The 20,015-nt window shown below is 53.5% G+C and overlaps 1 protein-coding gene across 5 annotated transcripts in view; it reads left to right on the plus strand.

Moving 5' to 3' along the window:
- The window catches only part of BID (BH3 interacting domain death agonist), an 82,591-nt gene that overhangs the window by 1,309 nt on the left and 61,267 nt on the right, over positions 1 to 20,015 (plus strand). For 4 of the 5 annotated variants that reach the window (XM_077950978.1, XM_028828004.2, XM_015149676.3 and 1 more), the window contains exon 2: positions 19,809 to 19,878. In XM_077950978.1, the coding sequence (XP_077807104.1) occupies positions 19,867 to 19,878 (12 nt within the window). In that variant the 5' untranslated portion in view covers positions 19,809 to 19,866. Of the gene's footprint in view, positions 1 to 19,032; positions 19,143 to 19,808; positions 19,879 to 20,015 lie in introns of those variants that run through there. The other variant, XM_077950979.1, reaches the window with a different exon arrangement.

Below are 20,015 nucleotides of genomic sequence, written 5' to 3' on the forward strand. Positions count from 1 at the left end.
TCTGCCTGTGGCCCGGAGTGTGTGTCCCTGCCCCTTCTGCCCCTCTTGCCCGGGGAGGGAAGAGGAAACCAGAGGTCAGCAGTTCGTGGCTGGGGTTTAAAGGCAGGGATCTTCCAGGACGGGCACAGGGAACGTGAGGAAGCAGCTAGTGTCTCTGTTCGTGAGATGTGAGAGTGGCGACTGGGGTGAGGGGTGCAGAGACCTGCCATGGCTGGGGTGAGGTGCTGTTGGTGCTTCTGGGGAGGTTGGGCAGGATAGACTATCAGGTGGTCTCAGGGTTGTGCAGGGACTTGCCAGAGAGGGAAGCGGGGCATGTCCCCAGGATGGGGCGGGGCGGGGCGGGGCGGGGCGGGGGGGGGTGTCCTAGGAGGAGGGTGCCTGGGTGGGAAGAGGTGTTGCATGCCCAGCTCAAAGGCCTTGCCTAGGGGTGCGCACAGGCTCAGCTGACGTGAGGATGTTGATGGAAGGACTGAGGGTCCCACTCATTTGCAAGTGAGAACTGCCTGCCCAGCAGCCCCAGCAGTGCCTGGGCCCCTGGACTGACAAGGATGGATGAGGGTGATGGAGGCGGATGGACATTTGATGCCGGAGCCTGCCTTCCAGGCAGAAGGGCCGTGAGTCATCCTCTCTCCAGTGCCAAGTGGAGAGGCTGCGTTATTCGTTTTCAGGGCTGAGCAGGTCCTCGACGTGACCGAGGACTGTGCACGTTGTTTGAGGCAAACTGGAGCGCTGGCTCTGTCAGCCCGTGAGAGACCTCCCTCTAGAGCTGTGGCCTCTGGAAATGCCTCCCGTGGTTGACATCTGGTCACCACTTGCCGACTGGGGTGTGGAGGGCAGCGCAGGCCTGGAGTGTCCCCGAGAGCAGCTGGGCATCTGCCCCTGCCCACCCCACAGGGCCTCCCACTCACAGGGTCTACTTAGCAGCTCCATGGTTGCCATACCTTGCAGACCGCCCTCAGCGGCCACATGTATCCTTGCCCCAAGCCAATGACAGGTCCGAAGAAGACACTGATGGAGCTGAAGCGCAGGACAGAGACAAGCACCTGTGTGCCGGACGCTCCTGGAGCACTTGATGTGTGCTGACTGGCTCATTTGGACGTCACAGTGGTCAGACTGTGACCCCTGTGAATAGGGTAGTATCCCCATTCTCCAGATGGTGAAACTGAGGCAAGGAGAGGCTAAGTAACTTGTCCGAGGTCACAACCGAGGGAGTCGGACTCCAGGGTTTTGGCTCCGAGCATCATGCACGCTGCCCAGACTTCCCCTCCACATGTCACACCTATTAGGCCACTGGGGGTACGGAGCCTTTCTGTGGCCTCGCTCCCCTCTGAGCCTCTGGGAGGGAGGCAGCCCAGGTTCCAAGGCAGCGAGTGATGTGTGCGGGAGAAGGGAAGCTTCCGGGGTAGGGGTTCAGAACCCTCCCAGTGGGGTTTTCCCCAAGAGCCACTGCTGGCAGGTTCCTACACACCCATCCAGCCCCAGCACAGCCTGCCTCTTTTCCTTCTCTTCCTCCTTTTCTCTTTCTGCCTGCGTTGGTCCAAAATGGGGAAGTTTCACATAAAAGGCAAACGGGCCACAAAGCAGCTATTTCTAGAGGTGCTGCTGCCTTGCAGATTGAATTCTTGGTTGGCTTTTTAGGTGTTTGTTTTCGGGGTCCTTTTCTGTAGAAGAAGCTATCAACGGCCAGGCACAGTGGCTCACGCCTGTAATCCCAGCACGCTGGGAGGCTGAGGTGGTGGATTACCTGAGGTTAGGAGTTCGAGACCAGCCTGGGCCACATGGTATAACCCTCTCTCTATTTAAAAAAAAAAAAAAAAAAAAGAAGCAGCAGCTATCAACTAAGAAAAGGAGGAAGTGGCTTTGGGAGGCTGAGATGGGAGGCTTGCTTGAGTCCAGGAGATCGAGGCTGTAGTCAGCTGTGATTGCACCGCTACACTCCTTGAATCCTATCAGCTTGGCCAGGGCAGGGGTGGGAAAGGGGAAAGACCACCATCTGGATCACAGACCAGGCCTGAAAGGGGGCTGGTTACTTTTAGGCACGTAGAGTAACTGGAAAGACACGCTGTCCTAGTGGAAGCCGTGGGTGGCCTCTGTGGCTGCTGTGGCCCCCGGGGAGGAGGAGATACCTGTCTTCTGGGGCTGGGGCTCAGTCTGGTTCCGGGTCTGGATCGCCAGGGAGCTTTCCGCAGAGCATCCTGCCTGGGCTTTGCCTGGTCTGCATGGGACCCCCAGCCTGTGGCTCAACCCGCTTCTGTGCTCACAGCCATGCTGGCCCTGGGGGCAGTCCTTGGCTTCCCTCCTCGTTGGCTTAACAAACCCTCTTTCGTCAGAGGAAGGAAAGTGTGTGCTGTGGCCTGGTGGAACAGGCTGGGCTTGGGGGTTCCAAATGCCCCGTGTGCTTGGGGACAGCCGCTGAACCTCCCCACCGCTGTCATGGCCCTTGGCCAAGAGCTTTCATCCGAGGCGGGCAGTAGTTGCTGTTTCTGTTATGGGGTACCTCTGCATCTGTGTTTGGTTTAATTTGTGTAACTGAATGTCTCATTTTATTTCTCACATTCATTCTGTGAAATTCCCCTGTATCTGGGTGAGTGTTCAGGTGACTACAGCCCTGGGTCCGGGATGGGCGGTGTTCCAGGAGCTCCTGCTTAGGCCTCTCTCCCATTCTCCCCCAAAACCAAAGAGAAGGGAAAACCCTCTGTAAGTGGATGTCACATGTCAGGTGCTTTTTCTGACACTGCATGTGATCGCACAAGGCAGGGAGTGTCCCCTTTTACAGATGGGGAAGGTGAGATCACATTGCAGGTTCAAAGTCTGACATGACCCGTCCACCTTTACAGCTTCCTTCTCTGGGCTGGGAGTGCCTGAGGGCTTCTTAAAATGCAGATGGACTTGGGGGACTGAGCTTCTCTGGGGTTCCAGTGTTTTTCTAGGGAGAGCCATCTGGGGTCAGGGCCGGGGTGGGGACAGCAGGAGAACAGGACAGGAGTGGCGACCCAGGGCCAGGGAAGGGAGTAGGCAGGGGCAGCATATGGGGGTGGAAAGAAAGGGGCCAGTGGCACGAAGGCCCCTGGGAGGCAGCAGCGTGTCCCTCCTGGGGGTAAGTCCAGGAGAGTGGCCATCCCTGAGGAGCTCTGGTCCTGTGACAGTGAGGCTGGGCCTGAGAGCACCGGAGGCCAGCGGGCAAGTGTACCATCCCCCCAGCCCGGTGGGGCACCACGTGACCAGGCCTCGCGTGAGGACTGGGAGTGGCTTCTGCACCGGCTGGCATCTCCCTAGAGACAGGAAGGTGGGGTGCCTTCTGGGTTCAGCTGGGGACTCTGAGCTTTGGGTGCTGGAGGTCACTGTGCTTGGGCTGGCTGCTGCCTGGGCCCAGCTGCCTGTGTGTGTGGAGTCAGTAGAGGGACCACAGCCAGGCCGGGCACTGTCCTGGCCCCGGAACCGAGGCAGGCGTGCTATGAGAAGATAACATTGCCTTGACAACTGTCCCCAGGATCCTTTCAGCAGGCACTTCCTTGCTGTGCCCTGGAAAGGTGGGGCGGCACTCTGGATGACAGCACAGCCTCAGGGTGCTTCTCTGTGGCCCACACGCCCTTCCGGCGCGACGGCCACCTCCGTTCCTGTTTCCCCAAGCCCCACTTCCCCTGAAATCCAGGCAGGGAGAGATGGGGCCTGGCTGTGAGAACCCTGGCCCCAGGTGTCACCATTTCCCCAGAAGCCTTGTTTCTCCCTCTGGGTATCCCTGAGGACCCCTGCAGACATCCAGCCCCAAACCCGGCCGGCTGAGCAGGGAGCCCAGCTGGGGGCCTTGGTGGAAGGGTCGCCCGTGTACTCACACCGGCAGCCAGCCGCTTCCTGGGTCATCAGCCCCTCCCTCCGCAGGAGAGGCGAGGCGTTTCTGCCAGGGGCCGGGTGGCATTTCTGCCAGGCAGGGGCACGGCGTTGGCGCGGCACAGGCCCTGCTGTGCTCTGTGAGGGCTCTGCCCTGACTTGGACTCTGTCTGGGACGTGGTGACAGGCTTGTTCTTTATTTATTTATTTTTGAGACAAGTCTCGCGTGTCGCCCAGGCTGGAGAGCAGTGGCACAATCTCGGCTCACTGCAAGCTCCGCCTCCTGGGTTCACGCCGTTCTCCTGCCTCAGCCTCCTGAGTAGCTGGGACTACAGGCGCCCGCCACCTCGCCCGGCTAGTTTTTTGCATTTTTTAGTAGAGACGAGGTTTCACCGTGTCAGCCAGGATGGTCTCGATCTCCTGACCTCGTGATCCGCCCGTCTCGGCCTCCCAAAGTGCTGGGATTACAGGCTTGAGCCACCGCGCCCGGCCATCAATTTTTTGTATTTTTAGTACAGACAGGGTTTCACCATGTTAGCCAGGATGGTCTTGATCTCCTGACCTCATGATCCGCCCGCCTCAGCCTCCCGAAATGCTGGGATTACAGGCTTGAGCCACCGCACGGCCCAGCCTTGTTCATTATGACAGAGTCTACAGAGAGTTCAGGGAGGGGCGGACCAGGGGCAGACAGAGGCTCCCCAGGGATTGTGGAGTAGCTGAAGGACACCTGCCTTCCGCTGCCAGCCACTACACCCCACCCAGAAGCCCAGGGCCTGCACACGAGAGGGAGGCAGGACTCCCGGGTCACGGAGGCCGGGAGCATCGGGGTCCACTGACTTCCGGGGCCTGTGGTGGAGCCTCGGACCTCTGGGAGGGGGCCCCAGTCACCCGAAGAGGCCCTTGCCTCCTCATGCCCCCTCCTGCTGGCTGCCTTTTCAAAAACCATTTGTTTGAGACATACTGCACATGCCATAAAATTCACCCATTGAAAGTGTACAGTTCAGTGGCTTAGTATCTTCACAGTGTGCAACCATCACCACCACCTACAGGGAGAACATTTCAGCGCCCCAGAGAGAAGCTCCACGCACACCAGCGGGTCCTCCACAACCCTGGCAGCCCTGATCTGTCTGTCTGGATTTGCATGTTTAGCACCTTTCGTGCTAATGGAATCACACACTCGGTGGCCTTCTGTGACTGACTTCTTTCATGTAGCATATTTTCAAGGGTCACTCATGTTACAGCAGGTGTCTCTGTTTCATTCATTTTTTATTTTGTATTTTTTGTAGAGATGGGGTCTCACTGCATTGCCCAGTTTGCCTCAAACTCCTGGGCTCAAGTGATCCTCCTGCCTCGGCCTCCCAAAGTGCTGGCCTTCTCTTGGCTACCAGAGGCAAATTCAAGCAGCACTGGAACTTTTCACTTGGTGGAGCCTGTTCCTCCGTTTTCTCTCTGTGTCTCGGCTTCCCCCGCCCCTGCGTCTGTGTTCTCTTGGTTTCTGGCTTGTCTATGGCCTGGTGGCATCGGTGATTGATCCTTGGTTTGTGGTCTTATTGTTGCTCATCTTTGTAGGCGGATGACAGAGATCAGTCCTCTGTGGCCAGATTCGGAGAATCTGGATGATTGAACTTCGTTCTCTGTGTCCTTAGCGTCTTTTGAGCTCAATTCGATTCAGAATTTTGTGTCCACCAGGAAGAACAACTCTTTGATACCTGGTGCAGGGAGTTTTCCAGTTTCCGTGTTTACTCTTGCCCTGGGGCTGAAGTTGTAATTCAGAAAGGCCTTTGCCTCTCACTAAGTTAACTTTTCTTGAGTCACTGGGTAAGGTCACGAAGTGTCTTGAATTGGAGGAAATCTATTCTGATTGGTTTGTGATTAGTTTATATAAGTAAATATTTCGAAGATTTGCAAAACATAAGAAAATCCTACTTCTAATAATTTATTTATTTATTATAATTTTTTTTTTGAGATGGAGTCTCACTCTGTTGCACAGGCTGGAGTGCAGTGGCGTTATCTCGGCTCACTGCAACCTCTGCCTCCTGGGTTCAAGAGATTCTCCTGCCTCAGCCTCCCGAGTAGCTGGGATTACAGGCGTTCGCCACCACACCTGGCTAATTTTTTTGTATTTATAGTAGAGACGGGGTTTCACTGTGTTAGCCAGGATGGTCTCGATCTCTTGACCTTGTAATATGCCCCCCTTGGCCTCCCAAAGTGCTGGGATTACAGGCATGAGCCACCGCACCCAGCCTATTATAATTTTTTTTTTTTTTTTTTTGAGACGGAGTCTCGCTCTGTCACCCAGGCTGGAGTGCAGTGGCCGGATCTCAGCTCACTGTAAGCTCCGCCTCCCGGGTTCACGCCATTCTCCTGCCTCAGCCTCCCGAGTAGCTGGGACTACAGGCACCTGCCACCTCGCCCGGCTAAGTTTTTTTTTGTATTTTTAGTAGAGACAGGGTTTCACTGTGTTAGCCAGGATGGTCTCGATCTCCTGACCTTGTGATCCGCCCGTCTCGGCCTCCCAAAGTGCTGGGATTACAGGCTTGAGCCACCTCGCCCGGCCGCCTATTATAATTTTTTTTGAGACAGAGTCTTGCCCTGTCACCCAGGCTGGAATGCAGTGGAACGAAACTTGGCTCACTCCAACCTCTGCCTCCAGGGTTCGAGCGATTCTCCTGCCTCAGCCTCCCAAGTAGCTGGGATTACAGGTGTGTGCCACCACGCCCGGCTAATTTTTGTATTTTTATTAGAGACAGGGTTTCACCATGTTGGCCAGGCTGGTCTTGAACTCCTGATCTCAGGTGATCCTCCTGCCTTGGCCTCCCAGAGTGCTGGGATTACAGGCGTGAGCCACCGCGCCCACTGTACTTCTAATAATTTTAATGCATTAGACTTTAAATTTAAAAGCAAATTCTTGGCCGGGCGCTGTGGCTCACACCTGTAAAACCAGCACTTGGGGAGGCCGAGGCAGGCGGATCACGAGGTCAGGAGATCGAGACCATGCTGGTTCACACTGTGAAACCCCATTGCCACTAAAAATGCAAAAAATTAGCCAGGCGTGGTGGCGGGCGCCTGTAGTCCCAGCTACTCGGGAGGCTGAGGCAGGAGAATGGCATGAACCCGGAAGGTGGAGCTTGCAGTGAGCGGAGATCTGGCCACTGCACTCCAGCCTGGGCGACAGTGAGACTCTGTCTCAAAATTAATTAATTAATTAATTTAATTAAGCAATTTCACAAATTTCAAATGAATCAAAAAAAAATTTTTTTTTTTTGGAGACAGGGTCTCACTCTGTCAAGCAGTCTAGAGTGCAGTGGTATGATCATGGCCCACTACAGCCTCAAACTCCTGTGCTCAAGTGATCTTCCTGCCTCAGCCTCCCAAAGTGCTGGGATTACAGGTGAGGACCACTGTGCCTGGCCTATTTTTAAAATTTCTGTTTTAATTCTAACACAGAATATAGGGATAAAAGCCTACTTAATCAAACGCTTTTTGGTTCCTCAATAATTTTTATATATAAAGGGATCTAGAGACCAAAAAGTTTGAGAAGTGCTGCTTTGAGGGAAAAAAAACTTTTTTTTTTTTGAGACGGAGTCTCACTCTGTCTCCCAGGCTGGAGTAGCTGGGTTACAGGTGCACGCCATCATGCCCGGCTAATTTTTGTATTTTTAGTAGAGACGGAGTTTCACCATATTGGTCAGGCTGGTCTCAAACTCCTGACCTCAGGTGATCCACCCGCCTCAGCCTCCCAAAGTTCTGGGAGCTCACGAGCGTGAGCCACTGCGCCCGGCCAATGTAACTATTGTATAAAACAAAACATTTCTGTTGAGAAGAACAGCACTGCGTCCGTGTTTCTGCAGATCTCCTAGGTGTCTAAATGAATAGAGGATACCTGGATTCTCGCTGTTGCAGTATCTCTTTTTCTCAGCCTCTGGAAAAGTCCACTGTACGCTCGTGAGAGAGTGACAGAAGAAACTGTGTTATGGAAGCTTTTCAACCTCACAGATTCTCTGAAAAGGGCCTCAGGCACCCTAGGATATCCTGGTCCACACTCCCTCCTAAAGCAATTTACCTTTCCAGAATATGGTAAAAATGACGAAAAACATAGTGAAGGGCAAAACTAGGTATGTGCCTTTTATCGTCACGGTACCTGAGTCTGAAAAGCAGCAATGAATTATGTCACAATAGCAAAGTTTGCTCGTCTTGATGGTCTTGCCTTTGTTTACTCATTAATGCCTTTGCCTTCAAAGGGAAAGATTATGGCTGGCGCGGTGGCTCACGCCTGTCATGCCAGCACTTTGGGAGGCCGAGGTGGGCGGATCACGAGGTCAGGAGATTAAGACCATCCTGGCTAATATGGTGAAACCCCGTCTCCACTAAAAATACAAAAAAAAAAAATTAGCCTGGTGTGGTGGCGGGCGCCTGCAGTCCCAGCTACTCGGGAGGCTGAAGCAGGAGAATGGGGTGAACCCGGGAGGCGGAGCTTGCAGTGAGCCGAGATCCGGCCACTGCACTCCAGCCTGGGCAACAGAGCGAGACTCCGTCTCAAAAAAAAAAAAAAAAAACCAAAGTGAAAGATTATTCTTTCCTTTCTGTGTAATCCACCTGGATGGCAGAGAGGTTCTGTATAGCAGAATCATTTTTAATGCTTTATGTTGACTTTATTATGTTCATGCTTATTTAAGGGGGAAAAACAAAGAGCAAAGGTTCTTCACTTGTGAAAGATCAGATTTGTTTTGTTAATGGATAATCGAGTCTTCCCTCTCAGACGCCGTGATCCTGCCTTAACAACTGTCCAGATTGCCTCTGAAACTGTCCCTGAGGCTCCGAGTGCCCCTGGATAATCACAAAGATTTGATCATTCACCTCATAAAAAGAAAAATACTATAAACATAATGAGGTTTGTTTTCAGGGTTACCTTGTGAGACCCGCACGGGAAGAGTGCTTGTTAAATCACAAGAGACGCTGGCCGCCGCTCCTTGGTTCAGTGTGTACGTGTAAATGTTGTTCATGGAAATATTTCGGAAGTTCTGGGCTTGGCAGGAGGCCCCATGCTTGTCAGTGCCCTCCCCTGCTCTGTGTAGGATATTTTCTTTTCTTTTTTTTTTTTTTTTTTGAGACGGAGTCTCGCTCTGTCACCCAGGCTGGAGTGCAGTGGCGCCATCTCAGCTCACTGCAAGCTCCGCCTCCCGGGTTCACGCCATTCTCCTGCTTCAGCCTCCCGAGTAGCTGGGACTACAGTCGCCCGCCACCACGCCCGGCTAATTTTTTTGTAGAGACAGCGTTTCACTGTGTTAGCCAGGATGGTGTCAATCTCCTGACCTTGTGATCCGCCCACCTCGGCCTCCCAAAGTGCTAGAATTACAGGTGTGAGCCACTGCACCCGGCCCGTGTAGGATATTTTCATTCAGAAATTATCTGAATGAAATATTCAGAAATACCTGGCCAGATGCATTAGAAAATCGTTATGAAAAGAGACTTTGACTCTCCCCATGCTGATGTTGCCATGTGGGAAAGGATTGCCCGGTGTTTTCACCAGTGACTATTCAGAGCCTCTGGGTCCAGGCTTCCGCACTGACCATCGCCTCAATGGCTCTCAGACCACCCCAGCGTGCCGGGCCAGGGCTTCGTGAGGGGTGGGAGCAGGCTCTGAGCCCCGCAGAATGCGATGGGCCACTAGGGAACTGAATTGTGGTGGTTTGCTTGGAATGTAGCTGACATTTTCATTTCTGTTTTCTAGCTATAAGAGGAAATGCTTTCTCATTCTTAGTGTCTGTAATCCGTAATGATTTAGAAGGCTCTGCTCTGGTAGATGGATATGAAACTTTCTTTTTTTTTTTTTTTGGAGACAGAGTCTTGCTCTGCTACCCAGGCTGGAGTGCAATGGCGCGATCTCAGCTCACTGCAACCTCTGCCTCTGGGTTCAAGTGATTCTCCCGCCTCAGCCTCCTGAGTAGCTGGGACTACAGTTGCCCATCACCTCACCTGGCTAATTTTTTGTATGTTTAGTAGAGATGGGATGTAGAATAGAGATGCTGGCCAGGCTGGTCTTGAACACCTGACCTCAAGTGATCTGCCCTCATCAGCCTCCCAAAGTGCTGGGATTATAGGCGTGAGCCACTGCGCCCAGCCAGATGTGAAACATTTTTAAATGATATCACTGTCTCAGTGAACCCCCATTCTCACTGTCTCCTTATTTTTTGTGGTGATATAGTTATTTGTATAGGTTCGGTAAGAATGTGTCCTTTTTAAAATTGAAATTTGAAATTTAAAAAAGTTTAAACTTTAATAATAATAATGATTTTTAGAGATGGGGCTTCACTGTGTCATCCAGGCTGGCCTGGCCTTGAGCTTCTGGGCTTTCAAGCCGTCCTCCCACCGCAGCCTTCCGAGTAGCTGAGGTTACAGGTGCACACCACTACACCTGGCTCTGGTTTTTTGTTTGTTTGTTTGATACGGGGTCTCACTCTGTCACCCAGGCTGGAGTGCAGTGGCACAATCTCGGCTCACTGCAACCTCCGCCTCCTGGGTTTAAGTGATTCTCCTGCCTCAGCCTCCCGAGTAGCCGGGACTGCAGGCGCCTGCTGCCACGCCTGGCTAATTTTTGTATTTTTAGTAGACATGGGGTTTTCTCTATGTTGACCAGGCTGGTCTTAAACGCCTGACCTCAAGTGATCCACCTGCCTTGGCCTCCCAAAATGCCAGGATTACAGGTGTGAGCCACTGCGCTGGACCCACACCTGGCTCTTTTTTTTTTGAGCTGGAGTCTTGTTCTATTGCCAGGCTGGAGTGTAGTGGCGCGATCTCGGCCCACTGCACCCTCCGCCTCCCAGGTTCAAGCGATTCTGCTGCTTCAACCTCCTGCGTAGCTGGGACTACAGGCGCCACCATGCCCAGCTAATTTTTGTATTTTTAGTAGAGACGAGGTTTCACCAAGTTGGCCAGGATGGTCTCGATCTCTTGACCTTGTAATCAACCCGCCTCGTCCTCCCAAAGTGCTGGGATTACAGGCATGAGCCACCATGCCCGGGTCACCTGGCTCTTTTTTAAGTGTATATTTTTTATTGTGGTAAAATAGATATAGCATAAGATTTCCCATTTTAAGCATTTTTAAGCATACAGTTCAGTGGCATTCAGTGTAGTCACATTGTCATGCAACCATCACCCCCAACCATCTCCAGAACTTTTTCACCTTTCAAAACAGAAACGGTACCATTAAACGCTAACTTGCCGCCCCCAGCCCTTGGCAGGTGCCTTTGTACTTTCTGATCCTTGTGAAGTTGACTACTCTGGGCACCCCTTGGAGATAGAACCACATGTATTTGTCCTTTCACGACTGGCCTAGTTCACCCAGCATAGTGTCTTCACGTTCATCTGTGTTGTAGCGTGTGTCCATCGTATGTCACCCCACGTTTTATTTTTCCACTCATCCATTAGACATCTGGACTATTTTGGCCTTTTGTCTGCTGTGACCATGGCTGTGCAAATGTGTGTTCCAGGCCTTAGTTTTCAGTTCTTCTGCGTAATGCGCAAAAGCTGAATTCTAGGTCAAACGGTAGTTCTAGGTTTAATTTTTTGAGGGACTAGCTTCTGTGCCTTTTCTCAAACCGATATATAACTGGATAAGTTCCTAGTGCAGCCGGGAACAGCATTCGTTCCCTGGAATGCTGCATTTGTGAAGGACGCTGACCAGCCACTTCTGGAGGAACTGAGGTGACCGTGGACCAGTGCCTGCGAGGTCTCGGCCTCCTCAGAAGAGTGGCCCAGCCCCAGCTCACGGCGTGGCAGGAAGGTCACGTGCCAGCAGCTGGGGAACTTAAGCTCTTTGAGGCACCTCAGTAAGAGAGATAAGAGACTGAATGTGCAGACAGACATGACTGGACCCCATTACCTTCAAGGACCCCCGGGAGGCCACAGGCCAGCTTGTGGAGCCGGGTGCTGTCGCTAGCAACCATCCGGGAAGCCACACAGTAACTAGAATCTATGCTGTCAGCCTCACGTGGCCAGGGCTTGACTGACTGGCAGCTTCCTGAAGTTTTGTCTCTGCTTCCATCCAACTTGAGACCAAGTAGAGAAGCCATCGGTGCACCTAACAGATTGAAGGCTAGCTTCCCTTGGAGCCTCTGGCGGGCAAAGGTGAATGACAGCGGCCGAGTCCCTTGCCGTTGCGAGCTCTGAGAACATGCCCTTGCGTCTCCTTGAGGAGGGCTTCACTCACACGGGCCCCACAGGAGAAACCTGCTAGAATTGCTTTCTTTCTTTCTTTTTTTTTTGAGACAGGGTCAGGCTCTGTTGCCCAGGCTGGAGTGCAGTGGCGTGATCTTGGCTCACTGTAACCTCCACCTCCTGGGCTCAAGCAATTCTCCCCCAGTAGCTGGGACTACAGGCAAACACCACCATGCCCGGCTGGTTTTTGTATATATTGTAGAGACTGGGTTTTGCCAGATCGCCTAGGCTGGCCTTGAACGCCTGGGCTCAGGTGACCTGCCTGCCTGGCTTCCCAAAGTGCTGGGATTACAGGCGTGAGCCAGCGTGCCCGGCCAAAGGCTGCTGGTTTCTTAGGCTTGGTTTCCAGCCCTCAGAATAGCAGACTGTTGCTGGTGTTCAAGGGCAATCTAAGATTCCTTCTGAAGATAGCCAGGGAGAAGCTGCTTTTGTGCCCTCGTTGCTGTTTGATACTGCATGGCCCTAAATTAGTCAAAGAAGCACAAGGAGGCTTAGTTGAATTGAACTCTCGCTGCACTGTGTAATGGTCAGGGCAGTCTCATGAGTCCCGCCCTTCTTTTGAGTTAAAGAATCATTTGCGGCCAGCGTGGTGGCTCACGCCTATAATCCCAGCACTTTGGGAGGCTGAGGGGGGCGGATCACGAGGTCAGGAGTTCGAGACCAGCCTGGCCAACATAATGAAACCCCATCTCTGCTAAAAATACAAAAGTTAGCCGGGCATGGTGGTGCATGCCTATAGCCCCAGCCACTTGGGAGGCTGAAGCAGGAGAATCACTTGAACCCAGGAGGTGAAGGTTGCAGTGAGCTGAGATTGCACCACTGCACTCCAGCCTGGGTGACAGAATGAGACTCCATTTCAAAAAAACAAGAAAGGAAGAAAGAAATGTGATTGAACTTTGCTCTGTGGAAAGCAACCAGTGCCTTGTGGCTGTTGGGCCCAGTTTTGCCTCAGTTTGTGAGCGCATTCCCAGTTTCCCCGTTGCCTGTGCACACAGTTCGTGGACTCCTTTGAATGATTTCAACATCGCTGTTTCCCCTGTTAAAAATGAGTTGAATAAAACGTTTCACATGCATTCATTTAAGAACAATAACAGGCCGGCACGGTGGCTCACGCCTGTAATCCCAGTACTGTGGGAGGCCGAGGGGGGCAGATCATGAGGTCAGGAGTTCGAGACCAGCCTGGTCAACATAGTGAAACCCCATCTCCGCTAAAAATACAAAACTTAGCCGCACGTGGTGGTGGGCGCCTGTAATCCCAGCTAATCAGGAGGTTGGGGCAGGAGAATCGCTTGAACCTGGGAGGCGGAGGTTGCAGTGAGCCAAGATCATGCCACTGCACTCACGCCTGGGCGACAGAGCGAGACTCTGTCTCAGAAAAACAAACAAAAAACCAAAAAGGAAATCACCTTCTCCAAACCCTTTATTTTTCTTTTCTTTTTTTGAGATGGAGTTTTGCTCTTGTCGCCCAGCCTGTAGTGCAGTGGCATGATCTCAGCTCACTGCAACCTCCGCCTCCTGGGTTCAAGTGATTCTCCTGCCTCAGCTTCCCAAGTAGCTGGATTACAGTCACACACCACCACACCTGGCTAATTTTTTGTTTTTGTTTTTGTTTTTGTTTTGTTTTGTTTTGAGACGGAGTCTCGCTCTGTCACCCAGGCTGGAGTGCAGTGGCCGGATCTCAGCTCACTGCAAGCTCCACCTCCCGGGTTTACACCATTCTCCTGCCTCAGCCTCCCGAGTAGCTGGGACTACAGGCACCCACCACCACGCCTGGCTAGTTTTTTGTATTTTTTAGTAGAGACGGGGTTTCACCATGTTAGCCAGGATGGTCTCGATCTCCTGACCTCATGATCTGCCCGTCTCGGCCTCCCAAAGTGCTGGGATTACAGGCGTGAGCCACCGCGCCCAGCCCACCTGGCTAATTTTTGTATTTTTAGTAGGGACAGGGTTTCACCATGTTGACCAGGATGGTCTCAGTCTCTTGACCTCGTGATCCGCCTGCCTCGGCCTCCCAAAGTGCTGGGATTACAGGCGTGAGCCACCGCGCCCGGCCTCCAAACCCTTTATTTTTCTGAAGACACCAAGGCCCAGAAAAGTGAAGTGTCAGGAATTCCTTCCCTGCCCCTCTCCTTTTCTGATTAATTCTTGGGCATTCTTCAGCCCTGACCCAAATGGCACTGCCCCTTCTCTGGGTCACCAGTCTAGGTCACGGTGCCTGTGTGTTCACACTCTCCGGTTGGCTCGTTCCTTGGCGCTGCACAGAGCATGCCGTGAAGTTTGGGGGTGGATCGACGTTCCTAGAGTAGCACATGCTTGTTTTCATGGTGTCCACTGTATTTATAATGGTATATTTTTGTAAATAAGCTCCACTGGGCCACGGACACATGGATCATTTTTGCCATTGTCCCTAGCCCTGAGTACAGTGCATGCACTGCCAGCAAGCCCAGCACGTCTACTGGTGGGAGAATGCCACCCCCAAAGCCACAGAGCGTGTCAGTGGTGGCCAGGGCATGAGTCGAGCTGGTTGTCCTGGCTTTGGGCTGGCGTGCCCTCCTGTGCCGCGTGTGGGTGACCTCGAGGTCGCATAGTGTTTAGGAGGTGTGTGTGCCTGGGGAACATAGTGACAGTCATTTGTTACTTAAGAATAAATTTAGCTGGGTGCTGTGGTGCACACCTGAAGCCCCACCTACTCAGAAGGCCGAGGTGGGAGGATGGTTTGAGCCCAGGAGTTCAGGCCGAGGTAGGAGGATTGCTTGAGCCCAGGAGTTCTAAGCCAGCCTGGGCAACATAGCGACACTCCATCTCAAAAAAAAGAAATTCAGGCTGGGCACGGTGGCTCACGCCTGTAAATCCCAGCACTTTGGGAGGCCGAGGCGGGCGATCATGAGGTCAGGAGTTCGAGACCAGCCTGCCCAACATAGTGAAAGCCCGTCTCTACTAAAAATACAAAAATTAGCCAGGTGTGGTGGCGGGCGCCTGTAGTCTCAGTTACTCAGGAGGCTGAGGCGGGAGAATCGCTAGAATCGGGGAGGTGGAGGCTGCAGTGAGCTGAGACCACGCCATTGTAGTCCAGCCTGGGTGACACAGTGAGACTCTGTCTCAAACAAAACAAATCAAAACAAAACAAAAACAGAAAAGAAATGCAGTGAGTCAGCTCTCGCCTGTGAGTGGGGACCAGGAAGGCAGGGATGATGTTGGCCCAGGAGAGGACTGCCCTGCAGAGATCTGGCCCTTACAGATCTTCCCCCTGGGAGCACCTGTGTGCTGTGCCTGTCCCCATGTGGCCCACGCCTCTGACTGGCTGCGTGATGTTTTCAATGAGTTCCAGGACATTTGGCTTCCAGAGTGCATGGGAGGCCCACGGGCCTCAGAAGCAAAGCTGGCATCTGAGCATACTCGTGCGGGCCTGGCGCCCCCCACCTCAGCAGCAGCGAAGCTGCCCCTTGCCCTCCCTGGGCACCCTGGAGCCTCAGCCGTGTCTCTGAAACCAGGGCAGAAGTGCCTTCCTGGCGAGGCTGTGGTGAGGATTGGAGGGGAGGCCTGCGGAGGGGGCCTGGCGGTGCCTGCTGGGGTCCTTGTTGTCAGAGATGGTATTTGTCACCCCTGTCCGGCAGAGTCCTGGAGACTGGGGGAATGGCACATGCAGGGCTCGGCCCCTCACCCTGCTCACTGCTAGGGCCTCGGGGATCCTGGCTGTGAGCGTCCTGGCATGAGGGTAGCCTCACTGAGGTGAGGCAAGGGTATTTCCCGTTCCCCACCTGCCTGGCTGTCTTCCCACTGGCCCTCGGAAGCCAGGAGGCATGAACTCCTGGCTGCCTGAGTTTCCTTCTTACTGGCAACTTTGTTTAGGGGTTGGGGTGGGGGTAGGGCCGCTATTGACTGGGGAGCCTCTGTGGTTTCCAGGGAGTCTGCGTCCACGCCCTCGGAGGCCCACTCACAGCTGCAATTGACTCATTCGATTTCTTCTTAAGTGACAAATGAAGCCAGAGGTTACCCGATGCAGGGCTGGTGCTCTGCCCGAAGTTGACCAGCCAGGCCTAGGAATGCCACTCCCTGCTCCTAAAGCCCTCCGAGGCCATTGCCCAGAGGAGGCGGCCTCATGTCCCAGGGTATGGGGCCCCCAGGGTCTGGGCCGTGCAGCCTCAAGGCACAGCCCAGGGGAGCTGCCCTCACTCTGTCCTCTCCCTAGACTGCCACACCACCTCGCCCCTGTGTTATCCCATATGATCATGGATTTGATAGAAAATGTCCCATGGGGGAGCAGGCGCGGTGGCTCACGCCTGTAATCCCAGCACTTTGGAAGGCCAAGGCGGGCGGATCAGGAGGTCAGGAGATTGAGACCATCCTGGCTAACACAATGAAACCCTGTCTTTACTAAAAACACAAAAAATTAGCTGGGCGTTTTGGCGGGTGCCTGTAATCTCAGCTACTCGGGAGGCTGAGGCTGGAGAATGGCGTGAACCCGGGAGGTGGAGCTTGCAGTGAGCCGAGATCGTGCCACTGCATTCCAGCCTGGGCGACAGAGTGAGACTCCATCTTAAAAAAAAAAAAAAAAAAAAAAGGCCGGGCGCGGTGGCTCAAGCCTGTAATCCCAGCACTTTGGGAGGCCGAGACGGGCGGATCACAAGGTCAGGAGATCGAGACCATCCTGGCTGACACGGTGAAACCCCGTCTCTACTAAAAAATACAAAAACTTAGCCGGGCGAGGTGGCGGGCGCCTGTAGTCCCAGCTACTCGGGAGGCTGAGGCGGGAGAATGGCGTAAACCCGGGAGGCGGAGCTTGCAGTGAGCTGAGATCTGGCCACTACACTCCAGCCTGGGCGACAGAGCGAGACTCCGTCTCAAAAAAAAAAAAAAAAAAAAAAAAAAAAGTCCCATCGGGGTATTCATCCCAGCCTTGTCTTTAGTGGTGACGATGTAAGCTATTCGCATGCCCCACACTGGGGTTAGTGGTATTCGCTGTGTATGTGACACACCGGCATGGGTCAGTGGTCTTCCTCTGTGATGTGACAATGTCGGTATGGGTCAGTGGCGTTCTGCTGTGTGTGACACACCGGTCTGGATTAGTGGGTGTTCCACCATGTATGTGACACTGGTATGGGTTAGTGGTGTTCGCTATGTATATGAACACAGTGGTATGGACTTCGGCCCTGAACACTAGCGACACTTTGAACTGGATGGGTTGTGGGACTACCCTGAGCATTGCAGGGTACTCAGCAGTGCCCCCACTGCTATCTGGAGTGCCAGGAGCATGCACCCCATAAATGTCTCCAGACAGCACCAGATATTTCCTGGGTGTCCAAGTCGCCCTGGCTGAGGACTGCATGAGTCTGGTGGGAGACTCGCTGCAGTGCCAAGGTGGCCGCAGTCTGCTTGTGACGCGGGCGTGTATCTGAGTCTGAAGGAAGCTGGTTTTTGTGAGCTGCCTCCCGAGCTCGGAGGTGACAGTGGGCACTTTCTCCACAGAGACCCCCGAAGTTGTTCCTTGGAGAACAAAGCGGCGAGGCGCGGGGGCTACAAACCTTGAGGCGGAAGCTAGGGTCTGGTCCACTGTGCCATGGCCTGGGCAGTGGCCCTGGGAGGTGCTGTGGCCTCTGTGGCCTGTTTTGTGGGGTGGGCTCTGTCTTGCGCTTTGTCTCGTGTGGGTGCAGGCTCCCCTTCCTCCCCTGTGGAGCCGGCAGATGGCCCCGGAGCCGGGCCCTGGTGCCTCCCTGTCTGTCATGCAGCTCAGGTCCCTTCCTATGAAATGCACGGCCACACCCAGTGAGGGTTTCTCCTGGGCTCCCCAGTGGGAGAGTGGGGTGCAGCCTGCAGCGGTGCAGGGCCCCCAGGCCTGTGTGAGCCCCAAGGTGGGGAGGTGGATGAGGCGCCTGTCAGTGCTGCTTTCTGCCACCTCCTCTGCCTGGGCACAGGCTCTCTCCTCTGTTTGCTTTTTATTTCCTATGTATTCAGGAACCGTGTGAAATTGCCAGTGCCTGGTTTTGTCCTACAAAATAGCCATTTCATTTGGTTCAACCTGATACTGTGTCTATACACACACGCACAGGCAAATACTTTTTAGAACAGGATCACTCTATTCACAGTGTTCTGTAGAAATTTGTGTTCAGTCTTTTTAAGACACCTTACTATACTGATGCCAACAAAGATTTTTTTTTTTCTTTTTTTCTGAGACAGGGTCTCACTCTGTCGCCCAGGCTGGAGTGCAGGGGTGTGATCTCCGCTCACTGCAACCTCTACCTCCTGGACTTAAGTGATCCTTCTGCCTCAGCCTCCTGAGTAGCTGGGCCCACAGGGTTTGCTTCACCGTACCTGGCTAATTTTGTATTTCTGTAGAGATGGGGTTTCACCATTTTGGCTAGACTGGTCATTCTTTTTTTTTTTGAGACGGAGTCTCGCTCTGTCACTCAGGCTGGAGTGCAATGGCATGATCTCGGCTCACTGCAACCTCTGCCTCCCAGGTTCGCGCCATTCTCCTGCCTCAGCCTCTCAAGCAGCTGGGACTACAGGTGTGCATGCACCACCACGCCCAGCTAAGTTTTGTATTTTTAATAGAGACAGGGTTTCACCATGTTGGCCAGGATGGTCTCCATCTCTTGACCTCGTGATCCGCCTGCCTCGGCCTCCCAGAGTGCTGGGATTACAGGCATGAGCCACTGTGCCTGGCCCAGACTGGTCATTCTTTTATTTTAGAGCCAGGGTCTCCCTCTGTGCCTAGGCTGGAGTGCAGTGGCACCATCCTAGCTCACTGCAGCCCTGAACTCCCAGGTGCAAACAATCGTCATCTCAGATCAATCTTAGTCTCGAGCTGTCACCCAGGCTGGAGTGCAGTGGTGCAATGTTGACTCAGTGCAACCTCCGCCTCCTGGATTCAAGCGATTCTCCAGCCTCAGCCTCCCGAGTTGCTGGGATTACAGGCATGTACCACCACACCCAGCTTATTTTTGTTTTTTGTTTTGTTTTGTTTTGTTTTGTTTTTGAGACAGAGTCTCACTCTGTCAGGCTGGAGTGCAGTGGCATGATCTCAGCTCACTGCAGCCTTCGCCTCCCGGGTTCAAGCAATTCTCCTGCCTCAGCCTCCCAAGTACCAGAGACTACAGGTGCGTGCCACCACGTCCAGCTAATTTTTTCTATTTTTAATAGAGATGAGGTTTCACTGTGTTAGGCAGGATGGTCTCTATCTCCTGACCTCGTGTTCTGCCCGCCTTGGCTTCCCAAAGTGCTGGGATTACTGTCGTGAGCCACCACGCCCGGCCTATTTTTGTATTTTTAGTAGAGACGGGATTTTACCATGTTGACCAGGCTGGTCTTGAACTCCTGACCTCAAGTGATCCTCCTGCCTCAGCCTCCCAAAGTGCTGGGATTACAGGCATGAGCTACCGCGTCTAGCCGGAAGATTTAATTTTTTAATTGTCAAATCCATTCTCTCTCTCTATAAACATTTTACATTTTATGATAATAAAATAATTTGTGAGCCGACGGCCCTGTTTCCCTGATGCCTGAGGTCTTCCTGGGGTGGCATGGGAGGGCTGAATTCAGGTGTGGGGTTGGCCCCAGGGCACTGAGTGCCTGGGCGAGTATCTGGAATGAGGGAAACAGCTTGGCTCCAGCCAAGAGGAAAGAAACCCAGGATGCTCTGGTCAGGCCAGGACCTGGGCTCAGTCACCATTTCTGGAGCCCAAGCCCGCTGCGTTGTCCTCCAGAGGGGTCCTGACTGGGGCTTTCCAGGAGCAGCAGCCGCCCACTCTGTGTGTGTCCTCTTCCAGGTCGCCGCTGGAACACCGTGAACTAGGAGTGAGTCGGAGCTGCCGTGCTGCCCAGGCCATGGACTGTGAGGTCAGAGGCCAGATCCCCCGCGGGTGCCTTGTGGGAGGTGGGGGGCGAGGGGTAAGGGCCGGCATGTCCCCCAGCACGCCTCCATGAGGGCTAAGGCTGAGCCCACATGGCCCTTAGCACAGCTCCGCACAGACGAA

The sequence above is a fragment of the Macaca mulatta genome, chromosome 10 (assembly GCF_049350105.2).
Source record: "Macaca mulatta isolate MMU2019108-1 chromosome 10, T2T-MMU8v2.0, whole genome shotgun sequence".
NCBI lineage: Eukaryota > Metazoa > Chordata > Mammalia > Primates > Cercopithecidae > Macaca > Macaca mulatta.